Consider the following 27919-nt stretch of genomic DNA (forward strand, 5'->3'; position numbering starts at 1 on the left):
CCTTGCAGTAGATTGTTTCGTGTAGAGATTTTAATTGACAGTGTTTCTGCAGTCACATAGAAGTTTATTGAGCCCACCTTGTTTAGAACTTCATATAGCAATCATTTTGGCTTCTGTGAGGCTGTCCATACATCTATAAACCATTTAATGATTTCAAGACACCAGTGGGTCAAGTTTGAATCGTGGCTTTTTTTTATATTACCAGAATAGCTTCAGTTGTGTACTAAAATTGTGGCTATTCATAGAAACACAAAAGCTCAGTAGAGTCACCACATTTTATAGGCTTAGTGGATATGGAGCAAGTTGAGAAAAAATGGGTATATTTAGGCCACATTATTTTACATCAATGCCTTTCTGTCATTTACCTATCCCTAGCTTGTACATTTGGTTGTTGTATCTTGTTTTTGTGTTGAGGGGACTCAGACTGGGTTAGAATTAAAAGTTATTTCCCCTGCCATGGACCAAGAAGGAAAATTATTAACTCATGGGAAACTTTATTTGGGTTTGTTAATAATGTCGTAAACATACTTATATTTAAACAATGTCTATTATGTAAATTGTATATGTTAGTGTATGTATGCATGTATTGCCTGTTGATTGCTTGCTGGATTATGTCTATGAATTTTATTTGTCACTCAAAATATTGAGCACTGCAATATAAATTTGTGTAAGTACAGTTAAGAAGATGCAAAGAAAACAGGAATTTGCAGGTATAGGATACATTCAGTAAACACAAATTAGAACATTACTGTCCTGGTGTCGTCTAATGCCTAAATTGCCTGTCATTGAATATTCCTCCTGAATATGCTAATTAAAGTCATTCTGATTCAACACTGTTGAATTTGTTCACTTTTGCAACTTCCAGTTTTTCAGAATCCTTTTATTTGCAGTATTATTTTAATGAGATGAAAAGTGAAAAAAATTCTCCAGCTTGTTAGTGACATCCTGACAGTGTAAAGTTAAAACCATTACATAACCATTATTTAAGATCAGTTTACTAAATCTCACTTGTAATTCAAACTGAAAGAACATGTACTTGCCAGATTGAAATAGCACCAAGATGATAAACGTCAATGATCCTTGGCAAATTTCCTTTTCAAAAGGCAACATTCAGACTTTGATTGTTCATATTTCACAAGCCATCTGTGTTATCATAAACAGCTTTACAAAGTCATTTACTTACTCCTAATGTAAAAGCAGTTATCTTGGCAAATAAAGCCACGTGTTGTATGTGTTGATCGTGCAATGTCTGGTACAGATAATCAGATTTGGTTACATGTTGCCACAGAGCAAGTACATGCAGAATATGCTTTCTTGAGTGACAGAGAAAAAGCAATATTATCTTTTCCCTGGGCAGTAGACATGGTGAGTTGTGCACAAAGCATAGTTTCACTCCACTGTTCTTGGCTGTGAAAGCCAGGGGGTAGGTGACAATGTGCATTCACTCAATTGTCAACGATTATTATTTTATAAAATACTTCAAGGCCAAAATCAGAATTTTCTATAGATATCTTTAAAAAAATGGGGGAGTGAAAGTGAATATGCCACATTTGAATTTGAAGATGAACTCAGATTTGTCCAAAAACAAACTGCAAAAATATAGGATGCTATTAAGGTTTGAAACCAAAGAATCCAGAATTGGGAAAGAACAGGTAAATAGCTCTTCAAATGCAGTGAATTCAAATATCAGCTCAAGTGGCTGAATGACAGCAGTGTTGTACCTTGTCAGGGAAACGTGTACTTCTGTCCCAAGGTACAGCACTGATGCCATAATTGTACAGGTATTGACTATGCAGTATTAATAATGTTGTCCTTAACACTGAAATAGAGCTAGTGAACGATGTCATCAAGAGAAGCGCAAGACCATCAATGGGGAGGACATTCTTTTTGCCATGTCTACACTAGGCTTTGACAGCTATGTTGAACCACTGAAATTATATCTCCAAAAATACAGAGAGGTAGGGTAATCTTCCACTGAGAAAGTTTGCATGATTTGAAAACACATCTTGACAGCTATATCAAGACACTGCATTTAAGTCTTTCAGGTACAATGCCTGATTATGATACATTGGGAGAATATCTGCCACCTCATCAATCCAGCCCTTCCAAGAAAAACAAACTACATCTTTTGGCTTGCTTTTAGCAAAAAGATCCTAAAATGTCATCTGCTAGCCAAGATTGAGGTCAGGCCAGAGTGGTTTTGCCTTGGATTGAGGATTGGTACCAAATTCCATCAGTCCTCAATTGCTGCTTTCACTCATGCCTAGTCAGCACAGTGTCTTGAGAGATCTTGCATGTTCTTTCCATTTTATGCCCTTTAACTGGTTTGAGTGATCCTTAGATGTTTTCTCTTCACCTGGAAGTATACACCATATACTTTTCCTGGAGAAGTTAGCTTTTTCATCATCAGAGACATATTTTGCACTGATCTGTTTTGCTTCATCTTGATTGTCATTCCTAATAGTATATGTAACTTATCTTAGTTTTCAAACTTTTTGCAAGTTACCTTTCATTCTATCTTTTAAGTTGTCTCAACTATAAGTAAACCTCCCTCCCCTTTAAAAAGCTTCAGAGATCCAATATCTCTTTGACCTTCCTATAATTTGTGGTGTATTTTGAAAGTCAGATCTGTCTTGAGGGGTGATTCATCATCAATGAGTCAGAGTTGCACTTTGGAAAAATAAGTGAAACTGAATAGATAGATGGAAATAATAAAACGAGTGTAAAATATGATTATTTTCTTTATTAGAATGTAGCAAATAAATTGATATTTTAGAATTTGATCCATTTATATTTATTCATATTTGTAATGCTTGACATTTTAAACCCATTTATATGTTAATCCATAAATTTGGTTTTTAGGTCACATACTGGTATGAAAATAGTTCAGAATGGTCTAATTCACAATATCCTGTAATATGTTAATTCCACGTGTCTTACTGATAAACATTCAAAGTTAATTCCACATTTTTGTGATTCAAAGTATCCTGTAAATGTTGCTATCTAATACTATTTGGTACAAAGTCTAAGATTTCATCCTCATTTATGTGATAAAGTTCTGAAGTCCTCCATCATCATCTGTTTATTACAAAGCTTTAATATCATATTTTCGGTGTTTATGTAGACACTGAGCTTGGGGTCTGTAAGTAACAGTTTGATCCTACAGTCTGCAAAATCTGTTAACCCTTTACCTCGTAGAGTGTATGGCTTTGTACTCAGTGTATATACATGTACCAAAGGGCAGTGCACTATAAATGGAACACTCTTTATCTATTTCACTCCATACACATAGGCCTGGCAGATAACTGTTACTGCAGTGTAGCACATGTTATGTTTAACATCACTTTGAACCATTTTACATTTTTGGTACACATCTATTATGTATAGAAAGATTAAAATCGGATCATTCTAGAATTTTTTGTGTGCTGTAAACTCTTTAGAGAACTCATTCACTGTCAAGCTAGTGAAGCCGATGACCAAACATAGCTGCCATTTCCCAGTTCTTGGTTGAAGTCTGCATCACTAAATCACCTGAATTTGATAAATTATAAAAACTAAGTGATGTCTTCATCAACATCAGAACCATTACCTATGTTATTGATGCTTTAATAGTTCTGATTGTAATCGTGCAAACACAAGAAAGCACTGAATGAAATTCATGGCATCCATTTTTGAGAGAGGAAAATTCAACCCATTTACTTCAGATAGCAGATTACAACTTGAGCTTAAGCAGTGACCACATGATCTGACTTAATGGTCATTTGTAGCAATAAATGTATTATCTAATAAGGGGTTTTCCGTGAAGGTGGCGCTACAAAAACTAAAATGTTTGCAGCAGGCATCCAAACGCATCTCCATTAGAATGGTGTAGAGGTGTCAAAACTCACTTCCATGCAAATTGGATAGAGGCATCAAAAGGCACTTCCATGAGAATGGGGTAGAGGCATCCAATGATGCTTACATAAGTTAAAGGATTAAAGGCTGCAGGATCGGAGTGAGTTCAGATAACCACCCTAGGTTATTTGGCACTGAGCAACATCAAACTCATGGCTAGATTAAAGGGTTGTCAAGTGGGAAAACAAGGATATTGCCTTTACAAGCAAAAGCATTTGTGTCAAACTTTCACTGGAAGATGTAGAACTCTGCTTGGCACTGAACAAGTACATGAATTAAATCTGCAGTTCCATCAAAAGGAATATCAACTTGTAAAACAAAGCAAGTGTTGCCTTTTACAAGCCAAGGACTTGTCTGGCCATGAGCACTGAGAGAAATATCACATGGGAGTTATATCTGACTTATGAAAAAGGTAAATGCCAATTAAATCAAAACTTGTATTGCATCAAACGCAGTGTTGATACAAGAAAACCACAAATATTAGTACAAATGCATATTGTTAGGGCTTGCACAAAAATGGAGCAGTGTACTTGCTTGTAACAACACTCACAGTAAACAACATTGATGGTCACTTCACTTTGCGATGGATAATATTTAATTTACTAATAATATTTTCAAATTATTAAAATTCAAGTAACTGTTAACGCAAGTATTGTGTAACATATACTGTCATGAAAGGGTTAACCACAGTGCATACCATATACACTTTTCTGAATGGAAATAGTGGCGGGAAAACGTAAAAGTTTTTGAATTGACTATTCGTTTTGTGTGCTGCAAACATTTAAAGTTTCCAGCATTACCCCATGATTTATAAGGTTTTTTTTTGTCACTATTAAAAGATGGCCCCTGCTCTGCATGAATCAAATTTTCAGTAACAAAAACGTTGACTTGCGACCAAGTATATACAGTATATCCAGTAAATAATTATTTATTCCTGGAAAAAGTAATTTCTATAATTTTCTCTTGCATTTATCATAATTTGTAGTCAACTTCTCTGTAAGCTTTGTACAAAACTTCATTGACTTTCCCTGTATATGACATTATTCATTCAAAATCACACATTGGACTGGATTAAGTATAGGGCTATAAGAAGTTTTAGCTGGCATAAGATGACCACCTCACCTGTATTAGTTCTATGGAATAATGATAAAACCGTGCTTGTGCTATTTGTTTGCAATGGTCTAAACCAAGATGAGTGACATTTACATCATAACCACTGATTGGGCTAGAGAGAGAGCCAAGAAATGCTCCATAAGGATGCAGAAACTTTCATTATTACTGCGTATTCTTCAGTCTCCAACTTGCTCAAGTTGCTCTTTAAATCGAGGCAGAAAGATGCAAATAACTATCTTCACCATCTTGGCCCTCCCACACAGGAATATCTCTGCACTCACAGTGCCACATCCAGAGAACTGAACAGATTACTGGACCATTACTAATATGGTATGGCAGCCCCCATGGGCTACTGTTACACAACCACATGACAAGAGATCCTCCAAGAGCATGTGATCATGTGCTTTGTGCAGAATTTGTATGAATTCACACACTTGGAAAGCAGTGATGTGAAAGAACTCCCACAAATTAGTTTCAGGTCATGCATATGAAAATGCACTCTGCACGGCATACAATTTTATTCACTCATTCACCCTTGAAATGCTTGTCATGACAAAGGTTAAGTAGGGAGAAATATTGTAGCACTTTTCACATGTATTTTTTTCATAACTGTTTATACAGTAGTCCCCCTCTTATAAGGCCACCCCTAATGCAGCAGGGAAGTGGCCTTATAATGAGGGCTAGAGGGGATGACAAATGCGAATAGTAAATACATATGAAGAAAGTCACAAATACATTTAATTCTAAAACATTTAATATTTTCATTAAAAAATCGCATGCATGTTGTGAAATAAATGTAAAACAAACTGTGTCATCATTTTCAAAAGAATGCTATGAATAACCATTGATATAGTTTTAAAACTGTCTTTATAATTATGTTACAGATCACATCATCTTTCACTTTGTTGGTAACAGTCTAAAACACAAACCAGTCTGGTCACAATTAAAAATATCCTTGCTGTAATATTCCCTGCATATATCGTTTAGTCTTTTCTTCCAATCTTCGACAACTTCATTATTAACATAAGCTGATTCTCCACTAAGGACAGAACACTTAATATTGTGTCGCACTTGAAATCTGTGCAACCATCCGTTACTTGCGGTAAAGTTGTCTTATCCCAATTCAACCGACAAAATTGTTGCCTTTTCTTGTCATTCAAATCGGGATGCAAATGTCTCCTGGCTCAAACAATCTTCCTTTCTCCGTCCATTTCACCTTCCCATTTCTGCAGAATTGTTTCATTATCTTTCACGATATTGTTCATCTGAGTCTTTCCGACATCAGTTTTCTGCAAGGATCCTCAACCCCCCCCCCTTCAGTCAGGTGAATTAATTTCACTTTCTCTTCTAAACTGAGAATTTTTCTTTTCCTCGATGACATGTTGATCTTTTTGCAGTAAGTTATTCGTGTTGCCAACTACATTACTGATAAAACAATTTTGTATGCATCTAAACAAATTGCCGTGTGTTTTTAAAGGAAGTGATCTTGTCTCCTGATTCGTTAGTTGCAGTCTGGTACCCTGTTGTTTTTATACATTTGTTTGCACTAAGTGAGAGAAGGCTTCGATATGTACCATTAACATCACGCAGATTTGACCTCGCGGCCGTTAGGATTCATAATTTTGACAATTATTTTCAGTAGTAATAGCCACTAATTATCAAAGTGAACAAGCTCAACATCTTACTAAGGGAAGCCATAAAGGCTATCAAACCATTTTCCTGCTGACTTGGGTATTGTACATCGATACTGCCACTTCTCAGCTGTTACTACTGTTCAATAATTGTAATCTTAACAATTATCAGAGTGACTAAACCGGACATCTTATGATAACACAGCAGTAAGGCTAATTGGATTACATGTACTTACTCATTTGTATGGATTAAAATTTGAGTCTTTCTCGGTTTTTATGGAATAAATTTGGCTTATCGTGAGGCGTAAATGATATAATATTAATCTTAGTGGTACATGTACTTTACTCAACACTTCTTTCAGTAACGAAAACCTGACATCGGGAAACAGAAATCGGATTACTTAACACATGTTATGAATAAAATACTGGTTCTGGATACATATTCAAATAAAACGCGGCCAGTTGTGAGGGGTAAATGTTATATTATTGCACTAATGTGCTGGTCGCGTTAGCCGGGTGGCCTTTCGTGAGGGGTACTTTTGAACACAAACTCATCAGTGCCAACGGATTCTGGCCGCTGGTCAGGGGGGCCGTTCAAGAGGGATACCACTGTACATTTGGTTTCTTCAGCTTGACGTGAGTGATTGTTATAAATGAACATTTAAACTAAATTTGACTGGCACATTGGGCCCATAACGAGTTTAACAAATACACATTTATAATGCTGGCTATCTAGAAGACCCAAAATGTGGTTCGTCTTTAGATGATGAATTCGATAGGCAAATACTGGCTGATCAAGGCAATTTAATTTTAAAGTTAGGAAGTATAACAGGTTATTGAAGCTGGTAGGGCATAACCGATTAGCATTTTTCTACTGATTTCCGATTCCGGATTTTGGGCATGAAATTTTTCCGATTCCGGATACGATTCAATTAATCGGAAATGCTAAATTAAAAGGTTTTTCAAATCAACTTTTTAAACCGTGTTACACACGTTTTGCATATCACACCGATGTCACAAGGGGAAGGATATGGCAGGACTATAGCAAAATGCAACGAAGTTCAAAGCCACAAAGAATCCATGAAATTTTTTATTTTTTTGCCAGTTCCGACCCATTCTTTGTTCAACAATTAGTTGATCTTGCCGCCAGGCTTTTATTTTCCCGCCTTAATCATTTATGTCGGCAAGCGGCCAGTTCCATCCTGTACTTTATTCAACAATTAGTTGATCTTGCCGCCATGCTTTAATGTCGGGGTCAAATAAAAATAAAACAGGCTTTTGTTTGGTCCTATAAACTTGGCCTCTTGCGGAATCATTTTCTTTTAATACCTCATTAGCATGTGTCAATGTATTCAATATTATGCCTTCATTATTGAGGATGTTGACATAAACGGGTAGGACTGTATTATATATTTTAATAAATTTAAATCTTTCGGTCTAACTCAAGTATTATTGTTTCACCCCGTTGTGTTGACCATATTGGACTTTTCTGACTTCTTATTTAACTTTATTAACGCACTATCGAATGACACGCAGTGTTAGACACGGTGCTATAGAAATTCAACTTTATTATTTTTATTATCTGAATCGGTCGTTCCTGCCTTGTCCGACTCCGATTAATCGGAAGTTCATACTATCCGGTGGAATCCGATTTCCGGATCAAAAGTCGGTTATGCCCTAGAAGCTGGGAAAATATTAATGGAGATTTCATTGAGTAATTTTGAACCTGAAAATATGAATCTGATGTATATGCTGGATGGACAAAAACAGATGTCATTACCGTAAACCCCTCATTTCAGTGGTATTTCAAAATTAAATGTAGAATAGGCAGACAAAGAAGCCAAATTACAATTCACACATTTGAAAGTAAACTGAACTCTGTTTCTTCATTAGTCACAATTTAGCCCTGAAGGATCATGTGCTACAAAACCATATAGCCCCAGCAGAAAGATTATGATAAAACTAATTAGTAAGAATCTAAAAAAGAAATTAAGCAATAAAGCTATTTGAGCAAGTAGACTATGTCAACAATGGACTTACAAATCCTAATACAGCATTATGGAAACGTAAATCTGGCATGGTAGCTAGTAGTGTGCTAATTCAAAAATTTCAACTTTGACAGAGTGTATATAAGTGAAAAATCTTATTTTGGAGCAGAAGTATCCAAAAGACTACTTGTAAGATGTGGAAAATTGTACACAACAATAAAGAACAGTTTTCAAACTTGTTCCAGCCAACTAAGCTAGCTATGTATATGCCCCAGCAGACAGTGAAAGTGGTTCTCAGTACAGAGCTATATTTATATTCAGATAAGGAACAGATTAAGTTCAGAAATAATCAACAGATTAATGCTTATAAAAGTAGAGGCAACATATTTTGATTTCAGTAGGGGTCCTACTATGTTATTGGCCTCTTTCAGAATTTTCACATCTGTTGAAATATTTACCAAGTCAGGTTACTGGTATCTTAAACTATTTTGAAAGATATCTTGAAGACCCAAGCTTGTTCATGCCCTTTTTGCAGTGATAATGCTTGGCAGATGTAAATATTGTCATAAATAAAATAAAATATTTATGCCTGTCTTCAGCATGCTGTCAACAGCGATGTTACAAGCCTGGGAATGTAAAACTTTCATCCATAAACATCGGCCAGAAATCTTTCCTCAGCATGCAGCAAATGGTTCACAACATCATAGCTTTTTGCTTCAAGCTTTACCTGGTCTCAGTGTCTATATTTCAGCAAGTTGAGCATAGCATTGATCCCTTTAGAGACGTCTGCTGACAGACATTAATGGGAGTGAGTCTTGCCCATGGCTTGTTTACTCAGCATATCAGCTGAAGACTCGTTCTCCAGTTCCACAGTTGCTTTTATTAACTTACAGGTTGTGGAGAGATGCATTTCTATCCACATGAGCACTGAGACAAGAACACAGCATTGCTGTCCTTGCCTATCAGCATGTGCCCTCCAAGTTCATATTCACTGGCCACATTGAGGAGGTCAGGACACATGCCTTCAGAGCCTATAGTTCATTTTCGAAGAGAGATCAGAGAAGTCAGAAGGACCCCTCTTAGGCATGCTGGGTGAGGGAAATATCCTCCAAACCTTGCTCCTCAACAAGCTCCAGCTTCCCAGAACATGTAATGACAAAACAGCATGGAGGGACCTGCTTCAGCCCAATATCTGTCGCCAGTGACCTTCCTGTAAAGAATGATAACACACTCATAAGATCTTTACCATGCTGGTATCTGGTAAAGCCGTGTAAAATTGAGACTTAACCAAAAGTTTGTTCAGGTTGCTAATCTGTTGACAGTATAGTCAGTACCTTATGTAAAATTTAACTTTAATCACATCATTGCATAATTGTAATATTTTTGGATTTTATTTTGAACTGATCACATAAACTTTATGTAGATACTACAGGTTCTCACTTCTGCATTCAATTCGTGCAAATGATTAGACTGTGACACTGTATACAGGCAGCATGCATTGATGTTTTGACTCCAATACACTCATCCACTTCTATGGGATATTACGTTTGTATTTGTTACTTATGTGGAAATATTGTTTATGGATTTTACAGTATAGAATGTATATTTTAGACAGAGAAAAAGTGAAGAAACTCCATCATGCAAGAGTCTGGTTGAACAAGACTAAATACAGCACTCTATTCTCAGCAGGTAGAATCAGCATAATCCGGGCCTTATTGGTCATGATGAACTATCTAGTTTTGGCTTCTTGTTATGGCCCTAGGTTTCATTACAAGCAACACACTGCCTACTCATGTCCAAGTCTTCTTCCCAACAGGTACTTCAGGACCTCATTGGCATATTCTTGTGGTACCCAAAGTGTACTGAGCCAACCAGTTCTTACTGATGAAAAAGGAAGGGACCATATTTTTGCTATTTTTTTGTCCTAATCAGCTGAGTTCTCTTTTCGCATTACAAGGTATTATCCAAAGACCATATAAATTGTTTGGCTTTTCATGCACATTGGCACTTGAGGTTTGGGCAGTTGCTACCAATATGTCATTTGAGCAGAAATGCTCCCTGACTAGCATATTGAAACCATGCGATGGATGTTTGAGATGATTTTTACCAGTTTTTACCTTGGAGACGTTGCACATCAAAGAGTCTGATTCAACCTGGAGGGACCATTATCAGCAGTGCAAAAGGCTGCCTTCTCAGGTTTCTCAGCATTTTTGTAATGACATGGCTTACTCTACTTCTTCTGGAATTATGGGTGAAAAACTGTATCATTTCAATGTCCTGTGATACTTGAGTCCATATTTTACATGAAACCTGAAGCTGCTTGTCATGTTAGGAGACTTGAGCCAGGGCCAACTAAGGGGAAAGGGAATCACACTCCCTCCACCTCGAACCTATTCTCCTCACATGTTATCAGTCAATATATTTGAAGAAAAAATGGGAGGAGGGGTAAAACATGCTTTTTTCCAGTAATACTTAGCCTAATCATAACTGGGGCACACTGTCCTAAGCTGTCCCTGTAGTTACATCCCAGGAAGAGTGCTCTCACTGCACAAGTAATAACTGATAACTGCTGGGATTTGCTATCAATCCCTCTATGTAGTGGGTGACTACTATCATGTAAAACTTCAGCACTTATGAGCAGATGACCTTTAGGCACTTTTATTGCTGAAACAAGCCAAATGAAGTGGCTAACATCATTTGTATTTTTTGAAGGCTGGATTTGTGAGGCACTTGACATTCTCCTAACATATTATCGTCAGGTTAAGTATTGTCAAAAAAATGATTTTTATTCCAAGAATTGGTTTTCAAATATAAATCTACACAGACAATAGCAATTTTAAACTGACTGATGGTTTTAATATTTTTAGCCATACTGGTCAAAGAGCAGAAGAGCTTGTGAGATGCACCTGGGTCTGTCATCCAACCATTCTCTTTTGTCACTACTCCAGAATTACATGGAGAAAGTCATAAACATGGAATACAGTTTCATCCTGACATTCTGTTGGTTCTAAATGAAAATGGTGCCCCTCAAATATGCAACATTACCACCATGCAGTTAACATTACACTCTTGTCACAAATTGTATTGAAATCATAGTGTTGTCAGCATAGGGCTTTCACTAAGAAAACTTCCTATGATAGGTCACTGTAAATAAAAAAAGGTAGGATGCTGATCTGATGTCCAACATGGTTGCCATTGTGGCCATCATTAATATCATTGTTATTTCTACACTTCTTGAAGAGATGATAAAATTGTCATGGGGTTTTCACCCAAAAAAATCTTGTGACATATTGATATTGATCTGACAATAAAAATGGTCAAACATGACCACCATCCAACATGACCATTGTGGTGGCCATCTTGAAAATTGTGATCATGTCTCATCCTGCATGGAGTCACACTGACATGGGATTTTCACCAAATTACTCTGTTTAATATGTAGATTTTCTAAAACTACAATGGTGCTGATCAGATATCCAATGTGATTGCCATGGTGGCCATCTTGAAAATCATGTTAATTTATTTCTCTTGATGTGATGGTCAGATTGATATGATGTTTACACTTAAATACTTCTCATATGTTGTTGGTCCAGAACGTAAAAGGTGCATGTATGCTTCCAAATGTGGCTACAATAATAGCCATCTTAAAAGTCTTATTAAGGCGTCATCTTCAAAACAGATGGTTTTATTGACGTTAGGTTTTCAATAAAGCGCTTCCTGCAGTATTTTGTTGGTTCTATATTGAAATGATGATCTAACTTCCAAAATGATCACCTTTTTAGCAGTCTTGAAAATCTTATTGCAGATATTTGTATTACATGAATTTTCAACAAAATACTATATGGAACTGGTACTTCCAAATGAACTTGGTACTGATCTGACTTCTAACACAGTGGCCATTTCAAAAATCTTACACTTCTGCTCTTGAATCAATCATGTCATTGACATGGCATTTGAAGAAGTTTGAAAACCAGACATGCATGGCCTTGGGACAGGTCAAATGTCACTATGCATTTTTGTGCTTCATAGTGCATAATTTAATTAATTTTTATTGACATTATATTTAATTGCTTTTCAATAAACAAGTTGATAGTCAGCACTTGGACATTGTTTTAAAGTTGAATTTCTTGGATCATGGTTTAATCTGATGATTTATGAACACTATAATGAATAAGTATGGATGCATTTTTATTAGGCCATTTTCAGAACTGTTACTTTGAATAATGCAAGTTAAGTATCTTAGGGTTTTGTTTAATAAAAAGTATGGATAAATCAGACTTAGCACATAGATATTTCTCAACATGATCCAAATCTAGTTCATTGATCTTTTGTCCATGTTATCAGTTAAGGTTAAAGGCCATGACATTTTTATGTATTGCAGTTATTTTGTAAACATTTTAACTTGAGCACTGAAGAATTATGTTTTTTTACCAACTTGGGTATGTTGGAGTTTCTTAAGAATATCTGAGATGACATCACTGTTCAGAAATGAAAGTGGACAGAAGGTTGGAAAAAACATTTGTAGCACATTCCTGCAAATTCTTTTCAGCCTGTGTACCACAAGTCCCTTCAAGGTGCTCTTGTTTAATTATGTTAAATTGAATGAATGCAAGACATGGGTATCACTGTTTAAATGACTATATGGAAATTTTGTCATTGTCAATACAGTAGTCCCCCTCTTATAAGGCCACCCCTATTGCAGCAGAAAAGTGGCCTTATAATGAGGGTGGCCTTTCTAGAGGGGGATGAAATGCGAATAGTAAATACATATGAAGAAAGTCACAAGAAACATTTAATTCTAAAACATTTCATATTTACATTAAAAAATTACATGCATGTTGTGAAACAAACTGTTTCATCATTTTCAAAACAATGTTATGAATAATCATTGATATAGTTTTAAAACTGTCTTTATAATTATGTTAAGATCACATCATCTGTCACTTTGTTGGTACCAGTCTAAAAAACAAACCAGTCTCGTCACAATTAAAAATATCCTTGCTGTCATATCCCCTGCATATATCATTTGGTCTTTTGTTCCAATCTTCATTATTAACATCAGCTGATTCTCCACTAAGGACAGAACACTTAATATTGTGTCGCACTTGAAATCTGTGCTACCATCCGTTACTTGCGGTAAAGTCATCATAACCCAATTCAGCTGACAAAATTGTTGCTTTTTCTTGTCATTCAAATCAGGATACAAACATCTTCTGGCTCAATCTTCCTTTCTCCATCCATTTCACCTTCCCACTTCAGCAGAATTGTTTCCTTATCTTTCACGATATTGTTTATCTGAGTCTTTCCGACATTAGTTTTCTGCAAGGATCCTCAAACACACACCCCTCGGTTGGTTTAATTACTTTCACTTTCTCTTCTAAACTGAGAATTTTTCTTTTCCTCGATGACATGTTGATCTTTTTGCAGTAAGTTATTCATGTTGCCAACTACAATACTGATAAAACAATTTTGTATGCATCTAAACAAATTGCCGTGTGTTTTTAAAGGAAGTGATCTTGTCACGTGATTCGTTAGTCGCAGTCTGGTACCCTATTGTTTTTATACATTTCTTTACAGTAAGTGAGAGAAGCCAAAACGGCTTCAATATGTACCATTAAAATCACGCAGATTTGACCTCACGGCCGTTAGGATTTGTAATTTTGACAATTATTGTCAGTAGTAATAGCCACTAATTATCAAAGTGAACAAGCTCAACATCTTACTAAGGGAAGCCATAAAGGCTATCAAACCATTTTCCTGCTGACCTGTGTATTGTACATCGATGCTGACACTTCTCGGCTGTTACTACTGTTCAATAATTGTAATCTTAACAATTATCAGTGACTGAACCTGACATCTTATGATAACAGCAGTAAGGCTATTTGGATTACATGTACTTACCCTTTTGTATGGATTAAAATTTGAGTCTTTCTCGGCTTTATGGAATAAATGTGGCTTCTCGTGAGGTGTAAATGATATAATATTAACCTTAGTGGTACATATACTTTAGTCAACACTTCTTTCAGTAACGAAAACCTGACATCGGGAAACAGAAATCGGATTACTTAACACACGTTATGAATAAAGTACTGGTTCTGGATACATATTAAAATAAAATGTGGCTGTTGTGAGGGGTAGATTTTATATTATTGCACTAATATGCTGGCTGCTGGTCGCGTTAGCCGGGTGGCCTTTCGTGAGGGGTACTTTTAAACACAAACTCGTCGGTGCCAACGGATTCTGGCTGTAAGGAGCGGGTAGCCGCTGGTCAGGGTGGCTAAAGTTTCATATTAAAGCTTTTGAAAGCCATATATCTTTCACATCATTTGATGTATTTTATCTGAATCTTTCAGATGATATTGCTAAACGTTTAAATTTTGTACCATGATATTCTTAGAGTTCTTGCCTTGCCAGCATTAGCAGAATAAATGGTCATCATAACACCATTTATATGTCAGGAACTGTGTTTAGGTCTTGTAAAGGCTTGATAGCTATGAAACTGTCTTTAAAAAGGGTCTGGCTGTTTGAGACCACTGCGTTAAATGAGGTCCATGCTTTATCATAAATAGCGCCAGACTGTTTGACACCACTGCATTAAATGAGGTCCATACTTTGTCATATGAAAGGCCCCCAGGCTGTTTGACACCACTGCATTAAATGAGGTCCATACTTTGTCATATAAAAGGCCCCCAGGCTGTTTGACACCACTGCATTAAATGAGGTCCATACTTTTGTCATACAAAAGGCCCCCAGGCTGTTTAACACCACTGCATTAAATGAGGTTCACTTTTTCATAAAAAGGCCTGGCTGTTTGACACCCCTGCATTACATTAGGTCCATACTGTGTCATAGAAAAGGCCCCTAGATTGTTTGATACCATGGCATTAAATGAGGTCCATACTTTGTCATAAAAAGGCCCAGCTGTTTGACACCACTGCATTAAATGAAGTCCATACTTTATCATTAACTGAAAAAGCATTAGGTTTGGTAGATATTTATTTTTTTACTTGGGGTTTGGGTTGGTGGTCATTATTTTAATGAATGAAAAAGCTAGGTTGCTTGTATTCCCATATCAGAATGATGTGTGTGTGTGTGATTTGGATTGTTAATGTAGCTTTAACAATTTTCAATCATATCACAATGACATATGCAGTGTGGCAGTTTATGGTGATGTCTAGCACTGGGGCATCATGCCACAGACATGTAGCATTATGTCCCACCCAGTCACATTATCTTGACACCAGGCCAACCAGTCGTAACACTAACCTCTTAATGCTGAGCACCTAGTGAGGCAGCTGTTAGTACCATTTTTGTAAGTCTTTGGTATGACTCTGCTGGGGTTTGAACCCGCAACCTCCTGCATCTGAGGCGGATGCTCTAACCACTAGGCCACGAGAGGAGTCCCCCATATCAGAATGGATTCTTGCCATCAAGACCTCATGCTTAATGAGAAATTGTACCTCAGCTTCATAAGCATAATGAGAAATAGTTATCACTTGTACAGCGGTGGTGTCTGCATTACAGTTTTGTGTTAAATCTTTGCATGTCAGATACATAGGGGATGCATCAGTGAACATGAGAGACCTGGTTCCATGGAATACTTATTTTTCATTTTTTATTTGCAGGCAATGAAAGGAGATAAAGGGGCAAGTAACAGGCATGAAGAAATGGATGAAATGGGAGATGAAGCTTATGGACTATGTAAGAAATATGTAACAGTTACTGTACAACTTAATTGTCTTACTTAAATTGGCCATAGCAAGAACAAATTTCTTTTTAGCTATTGGAAAAGTGAAACATTTTGGTAACCTCTCTGATCGCAGCATTGGCATCAACTGATGTTTTGATTTGAAAATACAGACCCTTGTCTTTAATATGAAGATAAAAGATTATAGAGATGACATTAAACAGATTATTAAAGTCATGTTTTCAGGCCACAAAAACAGCATTTTGTAAAATTGTCTATGAAGTGTAGATACTAGTCATAAAACTTTTTAAAAAATTTTTCCCATGTATCAAACATTTGCAAAATTTTACCAGAAACTGCCATTTATTTATCTTTTTTCCCTTAGATGTATTGTCCCCTGCTTTCTGTAGAAAATGGGTAGTATTAAAGTGGGTCTAATATTTGTGCCTCCTCTTTTCTTTCTGTCCATCCATCCCATTTGCATTTCAACACAGTAACTCACTTAATTATTGTTGCATTTTCAACCAGATTTGCTACATAGCTTGATACTGATAAGACCTTGGCTGAGGTTAATTTTCAGAATTCTGTATCATTGTTGAACAAAATTGTAGCCCCTGATGGTCAAATCAACTCACTCTTGTTTCCAAACAGTACCTCCCTTAGTTGTTACTGGATTAAAATTAATTTGGTCAGCAGGTTAAAATTGATGAGACCTTTGCCGAGTTCCATTGTCAGCACTGTATGTCATTTTATGGACCTATAGCCCCAGATTCCCAGACCCATATGCTTTTGTTTCTGCTTGATTTGATATTGACGAGGCCATGACCGACTTTTATCAATTCTCTGCTTCATCTTTTAACAAGTTGTTGACCATTTTTATCAGACACACCCACTAGTATTTCCTTACAATAATACCCTTAATTAGGGCCCTATTCAGTGAAGTGCATGTCTGTCCACCAGCAGTTTGGTTTCCAGAATATAAATTTCCAGCAAAGAAATGGATTTTTTAAAAAATTAGTTGCAACTTTGAATTGATGAGACATAGAAGCAGTTCACTTTTTAGCCTATAAAGTCATGGTTTGAAGTAGTTGTCCGTGATTGCCCCACCTCACAGCATTATTTTACGAAGGATTTTTCAATTTCAACCAGCTATGGCTTGCAGATTGTTTATGAAACCCTGAAAAAGGTTAATTTCCAGCATTCCACTCCTTTACAGGAGTTGTCCTCTATATTACTGGTTCTCCTGAGTTTGGGTTCCACAATTTGAGTTTAGTTAGGATTGTTTGATTTTAACCAAACTTGCATGCATCTGTATGTCAGATATGCCAGGCGTTGACATGGAACAAAATTCATTGATGACCCTTGGCTAGCAAAGATAACACCACCAATATTTGGGTTTAAATTTTTGTTTGATCAGCTCAGCCCATGCATCCACCACTCACTGGCAGATATATGTCTACCATTAGTAAAAGTAGGAAAACGTTTACAGAGCTTCTTGTCTTAGGGCCTTTTTGTTTTGAACAAATGGTGCTAGTTGCCATCCCATATGGCTGAAGGTACAGAAACTAGAGAAACCTTGAAAGAATGGTCTGCATTACATTTGCATTTAATATCATCTCAAGTTATGGACAGGTCCAAGTCCCCTATGTTCTGGAAGAGATCCAGGGAAATTTCTTGTATTAATGATTTGTCATTTTTGTGCCAAGAAAGTACATATGTATGTATGTGTACATGATCTTTGAAAGAAGATGAATCACACAAATGTCAATAAATAATGCTGATCAAGTTTTTAGTATATTAGATGTATCAGCAGTAAATGAAATTATATGATTTGTTCAAATTCAATCATATCTTTGCAATGATGGTTTTAAAACTGCATTTCTTTCCAATACAGTATTGTACAGGAATGATGGCCTTGTTCAGTGCAGTTTCCATTTATCATTCCTGTAGATTTTCACCTGGCTTATTTGCCAAGTCTTGTATGGTAAGACTTTGTCATAAATTGCAAACACTCGGATTATGTATTAATATATTTGGAAGTGACAATAATCCAACTTTGATTTTCTACAATTGGTGCACAGTAAATAAGTGTTGGTTATTGCTTTATGAGTATACCAGTGTCAGTACTCATATTCTTGTACATCTCAGCAGTTTTTACATCTTTACCAAATTAACGTAAGAGTATAGCATTAATCCAAGAAGAAGAAAAAAGGCTTGAAACAGATTGGATTGGTAGATAGTCTTTTTATAAAAAATTGTTGTTTAAATATGAAAAACTATGAAGTATTTGGAGTGGTCAATACTAAATACTGAAATGACACAAAAAATCTGGAACATACCAGATGTAACAGTTTCCAGAAATCATATTCACTCACAAGTTCATTCTCAGGAAAAAAATATTGATCTGTGGGATTTTGGGAGGGTTGGTTAGGTTACAAGAAACAGAATTTGTTTTAATTGTTCATATCTTGTCCACAGGGAATGCACATTAAATTCCTTGAAGAAGATCTTTCCTGGATTACCATTAACATGTATCACTTCAAAAAATGTGGTGGCCAGGTATTCATTGTAATCATGGAAGTAAAATCTTTTTGTTTTTGCAGATTGTCTGCATATCTGTACCCAATTTAACATTTTTGGTGGATATGTATGCAGAACTTTTAGAAACAGTAATTTGCTAGGAGAGTATAATTTATGTTGAGTCTGTCCTGGTTGAAGCTTGAAAAATCAATCACTTTGGTATTTGTATGCATATATGCAGGGGGGATATCTTTTGTCACAATTTAGACATAAAAATTTGGAGAAATATTGACTTGAAGTGTCCAGCAAAAATTAAGAACAGCCAACATGATTGATGGAAATTTTAAAAATCTTTATGCTGTATTTTCTGCACTTTGCAATGACTGTACATGCAGCTAGTAACAAAGGGTTTGAAAGAACATTCCCCTTGCATCCCCAAAGGCCTGTGTGTAAATAAAAAAATTCATTAATTTGAAAACCTGTTCATCAGAAACATTTCATTTAAACTACAAGTCATTATATTGCATGGGATTAATTGATCACTTCTGTCCCTCTTCTTATATACATTATCTGTTTTTGTTTTGTTTTTTTAAGCACAAGGGTTAACAGCAAACATCCTGTCTGCGGACCAGGGAGCTCAGCAGGGTGTCATCTTTACAAATTTCACAAATCAAGTAAGCCATTCTGTTAATGAATTTTTCTGTCCATAATCAGTTAATCTGAATTTTTCTTAATTAAGGGTTGGATGGGCAGCCAATAGCAAAGTAACATTGACTTTAAAAAATATGCATCTCTTTGCATTAGACAAGGGTCAGCATTTTTTAACCTGAGGGAATAGAGTTTGTTTGATTCTATATATGAGTGAGCTTGAATCTGTCATATCCAGCTGTAAATCGGGGTACAATTTTGGCTCCACATTGTATATTGTAAAGTAACTTTTTATATTCTCACATAGATTAAAATAACTCTGGAGCAGGATTATTTTTTTTATATAAAAAAATTAAAGAGTATGGTTGTTTTCCAATTGAAAAAAATCTATGATAAATTCGGTTTTCAGAGTGGTACTCCCATACAAACTTAATTTCTTTGTTTCACTTAAAGAATCTAAGTACTGTGTTTTGTTCTTAAGTTAAAGTGAATTTTCCAGTAAGTATAACTCCCTGCAGGTCAGATTCATGCCATGAATTTGTAGACATTATATTTCTCTTAAATACTTTTTATAGTGTATGTCAGTGTGGTCATGTAGGTGCATTTACTCAGATATAAATTGACATTCTAAATTTTATCACTAAAATTGTTTAACCAAAGTCTATTGAATCCTGATTGTGGAATGCTTTGCACCTTCAATGTCATCAAAAACCCAGATCAAAATTATTAATTGCTATGGATTTTTACAATGATGACCTGGTGCTAAACTTGGTCAAGAAAAGAGGGTGTTGAGTATATTATAACAAATAACAGAGTAGCACAAATTTTCATTTCTAACACATGCTGCTTTCATTTTGACCTCAACAATATGTGACATTCTGTCCATTTTCTACTGGGTCACATGTTCAGGTTGATCTTGTCCAACAATGTTCACATTATTTAACATTGATTTTGCCATATTTATTTCTCAGAGCTTCCAGAGAGATACAGAGGTATGAGAATCTTAATAAAGTGAATAATTGCCATTTAAACATATGTATGATCAAATTCTAACAAACAACACCCACTGCCAAAGTAGTCAGTTCTGAATGCCTGCATGACCTCTTTACATTTACTATAGACCATGGTTACATTTTGTGAGTGTTTCATTAATAAGATTTTTCATGACTGTTTTCCAAAGTACCAGATTATCTGTGTCACTTGAGAAAAATAATAAATTCTTTCCATTACAGAGCTATGCTATGTGAATTATTCTATGAATGAAAAAGCAGCTTGGTATTTATGGAGACGAAGCCCTACAGTGTTGTAGTAAGACAGCAGTTACTCAGGTCATAGTATATATAAAAAAATACTGTGTTAGAAGCAGGACTTTATGACAGTTGAAGACACATCAAGATGTCCCTTTGTTCCAAGGATTTTGTTTGTTAAATAGATCTGTTGTAAACTAGGACAGCTTGCCATGGAGAGCTAGCAGTCAGAGAAGTCATTTTGTTTGGGTCATGAACTGTTCCAAGCATAAAGGTCAGATTTAATGATGTAAGAAACAAATTTCCAACATAAAATCTTATCACATGTACATACTTATTAATAAGAATGATAGGAAGGAGCAAAATAAATGAAATTAAAAAACTAAATCATATCTTAAAACCACAAGTTTCAATCTGTCAAAATGAAATGAAAAATAGTAAATTTTCATCGATAAAGATGTTCATGCAAATGTGGAGTTATGTGATGATTTTGTAGCATTTTTTTGTGCCCAATTGTTTATTGATGAGAAAAAATGCAAGAACAGGATTTCTTATATCCTGGAAGCCTGATAGAAAGGTTTTTCTTACACTGGGGGATGATGAAAGCCTTTCTTCAGTTTTTTCTGCATGTAGGAAGTTTGTTTATCGCCTGAAGCAATAGTGTTCTGTATGTATAAATAGTGGTCAGTATAAGGAGACTGATTTGTGTGCCATTTTTGTATTAAAATAAAAAAGAAATTTTTTTATGAAGTAAGAATAGTTTTTGAGCAATTTACATGATGTTACATACAGCATTTAATCTCAATGCATCGTCGCATTGATCAACTTTTGCATGAAACGAGAAATATATCAATCTAATGTGAACAAAATTAGGAATTACCAGTAGGAAAATTAGGGTCACATATTTATTTTGCATTTTAAAGGACATGTATGATACATTTGTACATTATGTATGCTGTATCTTTAATGTGCCAGAAGATATATACATTCTTAATTGAAAGGAAATTACGTTTGCCTTATTGCTTAAAAATCAAATCGAATCATCAAATCGGTTAATGTCAGTGTGAGCCACAGTAAGACCCTCTCATCTCACCAGTTTTGAGCCCTTGGTATCATGTAACATTATAGAAAAATCTCTTGAATATTATACACATACATTATAACAATTTGGGTTCTTGAGGATACATTATGTAAGTTAAAGTTCAAGGTTTTCATTTGGTGCAAATAATTTTTCTCACAACCCAAAAGTTTCTGCATCTTTTTTTTTTTACCTCCCTGATACATGAGAGAGAGAGAGAGAGAGAGAGAGAGAGAGAGAAGGAAAGCTGAGTGAATTTTTATGAAATTGTGTATCATACTTAATTCATTTACAAAATATATATTATGCTGGGATTATTAATACATTTTTTAAATTTTCTTCATGAGTAAAATAAGTGGAAACTTGTCACTGATGAATTAAATCAACACTCACAAGGCATGTTTTTTTGATGTGTGTGTGTGCGTGTAGAATCTATGTTGGGGTTTGGACCAAGACAATGAAATCCCAGACAAGGGGTTACATTATTTGTCTCCCCACGAGGCAAGCCCAGTGTAGATTATTTTTCTCACCCAATATTCTCCTTTAAAATAAAAGGAACTCTTCACTAGCTTAATATAATTCACATGCAAAGGTTTACTTGTGGCCCATTAATACAAATATGTTAATGATGGCTGTGGTGTGACCGTTGCATCTGAAGTACACAGCTTATATCCATGAGCAAAGAAAAGAAAAACATAAAACATCACATAGTAATGAGGTATTATTACATTTAATATATGGATGTTATATGAAATTGACAATAAATAATTAATATTTATTACAAGAAACTTTCATTTTCGTCAATTCCAATTTTGAAAGTGTTGTAAATAATGAAATAATACTGTGTACTCAGCTCTACTGTAGTTACACTTAGTGCAAGATGTAACAAAGAGTAACATGTTGCATTAGATTATTCATAGGTAATTAGTGATCTGTGTCCCTATCATTTATAGCTCTATAATTTTCTTTGGAGGAGGTGAAACTGTTTGTGACATACTTTTGTTGTCCTTAATATTGATTGTAAAATTACACACACACCCCTTGTATAAAAGACCCTCCAAATACGGACCCTATCAGATAACCATGTGCTAAACTTTCAAGTTAATGAATTCTTTGAAGAAAAAAATTTCTGTCTTGAAAATAAGGCAAGTGCTATTGTGAAATTTGCTTATGGATTAATGTGTTGACAGATAAATGATTCCTTCTGGCTGGTAAATGCATTATTTGTCATTAAATATTGTAGGTATATTTTTGATTCAACTGGGGCACAATGGAGATGCTTAACAAAATTAGAATAAAGCATGTTTCTGGCTGTTACTAAGTTTTCCTTAATTGTTAAGATATTTGGGAGGCTATGTATAGGTTTATAGTCTATGTGCATGGATCAGTGTTTTCTGTCATAGTTCATTTCACACAGCATTGAGAATTTTATCATATCTGTAGTTCAGGTCAGTGTCATTAAATGTAGCTAACAGTATATAATTTGTTTCACATGAAGTTTTTAAAACTAGTTAGGAAGCTTTAGCTACATTTATATGATGCTGAAAATGTACTGAGATAGGCCTGCATATAGAATAAAATTGACCATGCTGTGTGGAACAAACTAGCATAATACCAAAAAGCTCGATATCATATGTGTGTTTTTGTCTCTCTTGAAATGTTTTTGTATGGTTTGTTTTCAAAGATGAATTGACATTAAGTTACTGTGTTTTTGTTATATATTTGTTGTTGTTTTATTTTAGAACAGCTGTGTCACAGGCACAGCAGAAGACAACAATGGTTTCTTTTTTTAAAAGTAATTCTGAGCAAGCAGAGTTGATAGTATAGCTAAGCTTATCTTTTTGGTCTTAATTCAGATATTTATTATTTCCTATTCCTAGTATTCCTTTGTTCATGAGTTGGATTTAATTCTAACTTTTAGACAATCATGGTACATTTCCTTCCATTCATTGGGAGAGTAGAATCTTCACAAGTAATTGTGAAAAATGAATCTCAGTATCAATATATATGCTCTAGATTTTTAGTTCCTGCAATATGGGATCCATAAATGAACTTTACATCCATTCATTATCAGTAAACACTTTGTTGAGCATGCCAGAGAAGCTTTAGGCAGATTTCTGCATTTTGCTTTTCTTTGAGCACTTAACTGGATGGGCCCATCATGTTCTGCACGTGTTTCTCATCTTTTGAAAGGTATGTTGTATATAAAAGCACATCCTGATATTCCATATCATGAAAAGTGAGTCAGGTGTTTGAAAACAGGGCTGAATTTCACTAACAAAACCCGAGTCTAGATTTAAATTTAAGTTTAGAATCCAGCAATCTGATTGGCTGAAATTATGTCGTGTCTAGACTCAAGGATTATTTAGTGAAGTTGAGTCCAGGTGTAAAGTGTTAAGCACTGTAAATCCACTTGTATTATTTGGTGTCAAACTGCAGTTTGCTAGTTTATTTTTGTTGATTAGTTTTTAAAGTCATGAATTTTTATTGATTGTAACCAGCTGGTGTTAATAAAAAGTATACTTTTATGCTAGTGTTAACTTGTACCTTTTGCCCACCCTACCTTTATTATTACATATCCAACTAATCTTACATGGCTGATTTGGAGTTCAATACAGATGTTCAGTTTGTGATGCCTTATTGCACACCTAAAATTTCCATTTCACACACCCACCTGGAACTATATTTATAACCTGAAATATTCAATAATAACACCCATACAAAATACCTTCTCTACTTGCTTACAAGTCAGTGAAGGTGTGACTATCATCAGTCACTTTAAAAATAAACAGGCTATCTAAATAATGACAGAATCAATGTAGCTATCTAAATAATGACAGAATCAATGTAAAATATATTGTTCAGTGGAAGAAGTTGCAAATAATTTGACAACTTAGTTTGTCCTAATTAAATCTATTAAAAACCATTAACGCTTCACATTTTATATCCATTTTTATGATAGATTCATTAATTCAAATATAGTTCACATACAAGTATAAAAATAGTTCTAAATGATCTGATTCACAATATCCCATAATACATTAATTAGAAATAAAGTAAATGTTGCACTTATACGAAGACTGCTACTCGACATTAATAAAATTTTGAGTATAAAAAGTTTGACTAGTAAGTGAATTTATATGGTAACGGGAATGATTTATTTCGATACTTTATAAATTATTCAAAAATGACACATTTGTAATTTTAAGAAATGTGATAAAAAAAATTTGAAAATGGCAGCTTTTGCCACTAGGGATAATGGGAGAGTATTGTAATTAGTGACAAGCAGTTCATGTGCATTTCACAGTATCTAGGCCAAGAAATTAAAGTTGAGGTGGATAACAATATTTTGGACAGAATGTTTGATGAGTTCTCACATGAAGCTGGCATGCAAAGTGATGTCAAATATGAGAATAGCAAGTACCTGCTTCTGAAATCTTGCATGGAAAGTTTTAAACATCCAGAAAAAGTTAAAAAATACTAGGGAATCATATCAAGATTCAAAGCATTGGTAGAAATGCCCCACATTTGGAGAAAACTTGACCCCATGTTTAATTTCAGTGCGACATTCCACAATGTGAATGATCTAAAATATTAAACTTAGCTAAAATCAATTTCAGCTTCAGTTTCAGAAATATGGTCTGCAGAATTATATTTTATAAGGAGCAAGTTTAAGTGGAGGGACTTGAAATTTTTCTTTTAAAATTACTAATTAATCAAATTTGTTTAGTAAATCTGAGGATAAAACTGACAAACATTTGCAACATAAAGATAGATATATCACTGAGCAGCAGCTGTTTTGATTGTGATGCAGATTTAGAAGAATTACATCTTGTTACTATGCTGTTGATACTTTTTGGGGCACATAGAAGGAACTGTATGTTCACATTGTAAATTCTTGCAACTGTTAAAGTAGAAAATAAAGAGAAGAAAAGAACAATATTGCTTAGAATATATATATATATATATATATATATATATATATATATATATATATATATATATATATATATAGCTATTAAAAATTTAGTCCACATGTTAGAGACATTCAACTTTTTAAAAATATAGGCTTAAATTATCACTTGTAAGTTCAATGCATAAATAAATTCTTCTGTTAAATGAAAATATACATAAGAGTTTCAATGTAATGTAAATTAATGAGCTTCTATATAAAATTCAATGTATTTAATGTATGTGAAATAGATTGAAAATAGAATGTACATGTATATTCAGTAAGTCACTTACTGGCCTGAAACGATTTGAGAAGGAAAAATTCCACTTGTGATAGCAGAATACCTTCATTTTTAAAAAAATTCAACAGTGAAGAGTAAATCAATCTCAGGAATGCACTGCACAATATATATATATATATATATATATATATATATATATATATATATATATATATATATATATATGCCTACCCCCATTTAAGTAGATGAGGGTTGTACAGTATCTTTTATAAACATTTCAAATGCCTAGTTCATTTTTTTAAAAATATACATTAAGATATTTTAACAGAATGTGTGAATGAAAAGGTGATATGTAATAAATACAAAACCGTGTGTTTTGTTGCGAGTCGGGAGAAAGAATTTGATTGATACAGAGTAGAAACATAACATTTCTTCCTAATAGCCTCAACATTCATATGCTATATTAAACTTGTTCTTTCTGCTCTCTCAGAACAAAACATTTAGTTTTGTCTATGTATAGCATTTGCATCAATGGTTGTTTTACCAAGTTTTTAAGCAAAATAGGTGTAGTATCCAAGTTTTGATCTGATACAAATGACCACCACATTTTCGTTTCCACTGATTCACTTTTTAAAGTCATATTATATTAAGGAATAAAGCTTTGTAGTGGGGTCCTATTCTCAAGGTTGATAATTTTTGTTTTTCATCGCACATTTCATTCTGTAACTTTAAAGCTGAGTTTAAAGTTGTAACTTGATATGCTTGTATATAATCACAAGAAAGTGTGTTGCATACTAAATTGGGGATCTGTCTGCCAGGTCAAGGTCACAGTTCAATATTGTGTGTTGATCACATTTCCTCTCTGCTGTTACCTTTGAGATTAACAGATTAAATTTATTTATCCACACATCAACACTGAGTGTTCTTTGCCAGAATAACTATGTTCTAGGTCAAGGTGACAGATAAATTTTAGTTCAACTGGTCGTAGAAGAAGAGAGCTTATGTGATGGTCCATTGTCTCTCGCAGTGGGTTTGCACATTTTGTTATTGCTACTTCTCCAGAACTACTTGGAAAATTCTCATTAAATTTGAGATACACAATCATTACATTATCTAGTATCGCTTTGGTGGCTCCAGTGGCCTAAGTGGTTAGAGCATCCGCCTCAGATACGGGAGTTCGAAACCCAACCAAGTCATACCAAAGATCTATAACAATTGTAGTAACAGCTCCCTCGCTTGGTGCTTGGCATTAAGATATTAGTGTTGCATCTGGTTGGTCTGGTTTTAGGATAATGGAACCAGGTGGGACATAATGATACACGTCCGCGGCATGATATCCCAGTGCTTGACATCACTATACACTGCCACACTGCAGGCATCTTAGCAATATGACAACAATTTTGTAAAGCTACGTTAAAAATCCAAGTCACACACAGACATTGTCTAAATGAAAATGGTGACACTTGAACACCTGATGTGTCTGCTACCGGGGCCATGTTGAAAAACTTGTTATTACTGCTCCTCCTAACTGGTGATATCAGCTTGGGGTTTTCACAAAAAGACTTGTTATGCTGTTTAGTTTCTCCTTCAGATAAGTTCCCCAATCACATTACATTAGGAATATTAGGCTGCTACCTCGCGAATCCAGCCCAACTAAAAGACGAAAAACGTCTTTTTTCTGTCCCACTTACAAAGGGCTATAACTCTTGCCCAATACAACGCAAGGTGTCGCTAATTTTAAGATGAGCCATATATTAACGAGGATGCTCGCATGGTATGGCGGTTGGTTGAGTTTTTAAGTAATGGGATTTGGAAATTATTCTCGGGGAAACATAATTTACTTAAAAATGTGCTGTCTCCTTCAAATAAGTTCCCCATTCAGATTATGTTAGGAGAATAGGAGGAAGGAATGCTGAGCAT

The 27919-nt window shown here is 34.9% G+C and overlaps 1 protein-coding gene across 1 annotated transcript in view; it reads left to right on the forward strand.

The window, feature by feature from the left end:
• LOC149796154 (nuclear transcription factor Y subunit beta-like) overlaps window positions 1-24334 on the forward strand; it is a 52252-nt gene extending 27918 nt beyond the window's left edge. Inside the window, exons 6-9 of the mRNA XM_089966089.1 lie at window positions 1829-1958; window positions 16252-16327; window positions 19428-19507; window positions 20714-24334. Of these exons, the coding sequence (XP_089822215.1) occupies window positions 1829-1958; window positions 16252-16327; window positions 19428-19507; window positions 20714-20728 (301 nt within the window). The 3' untranslated portion in view covers window positions 20729-24334. The remainder of the gene's footprint in view (window positions 1-1828; window positions 1959-16251; window positions 16328-19427; window positions 19508-20713) is intronic.
• The last annotated feature ends 3585 nt before the right edge of the window (window positions 24335-27919 follow it).

Source organism: Sinohyriopsis cumingii, chromosome 7 (genome assembly GCF_028554795.1).
Source record: "Sinohyriopsis cumingii isolate HCF-2022 chromosome 7, ASM2855479v2, whole genome shotgun sequence".
Classification (NCBI taxonomy): Eukaryota; Metazoa; Mollusca; class Bivalvia; order Unionida; family Unionidae; genus Sinohyriopsis; species Sinohyriopsis cumingii.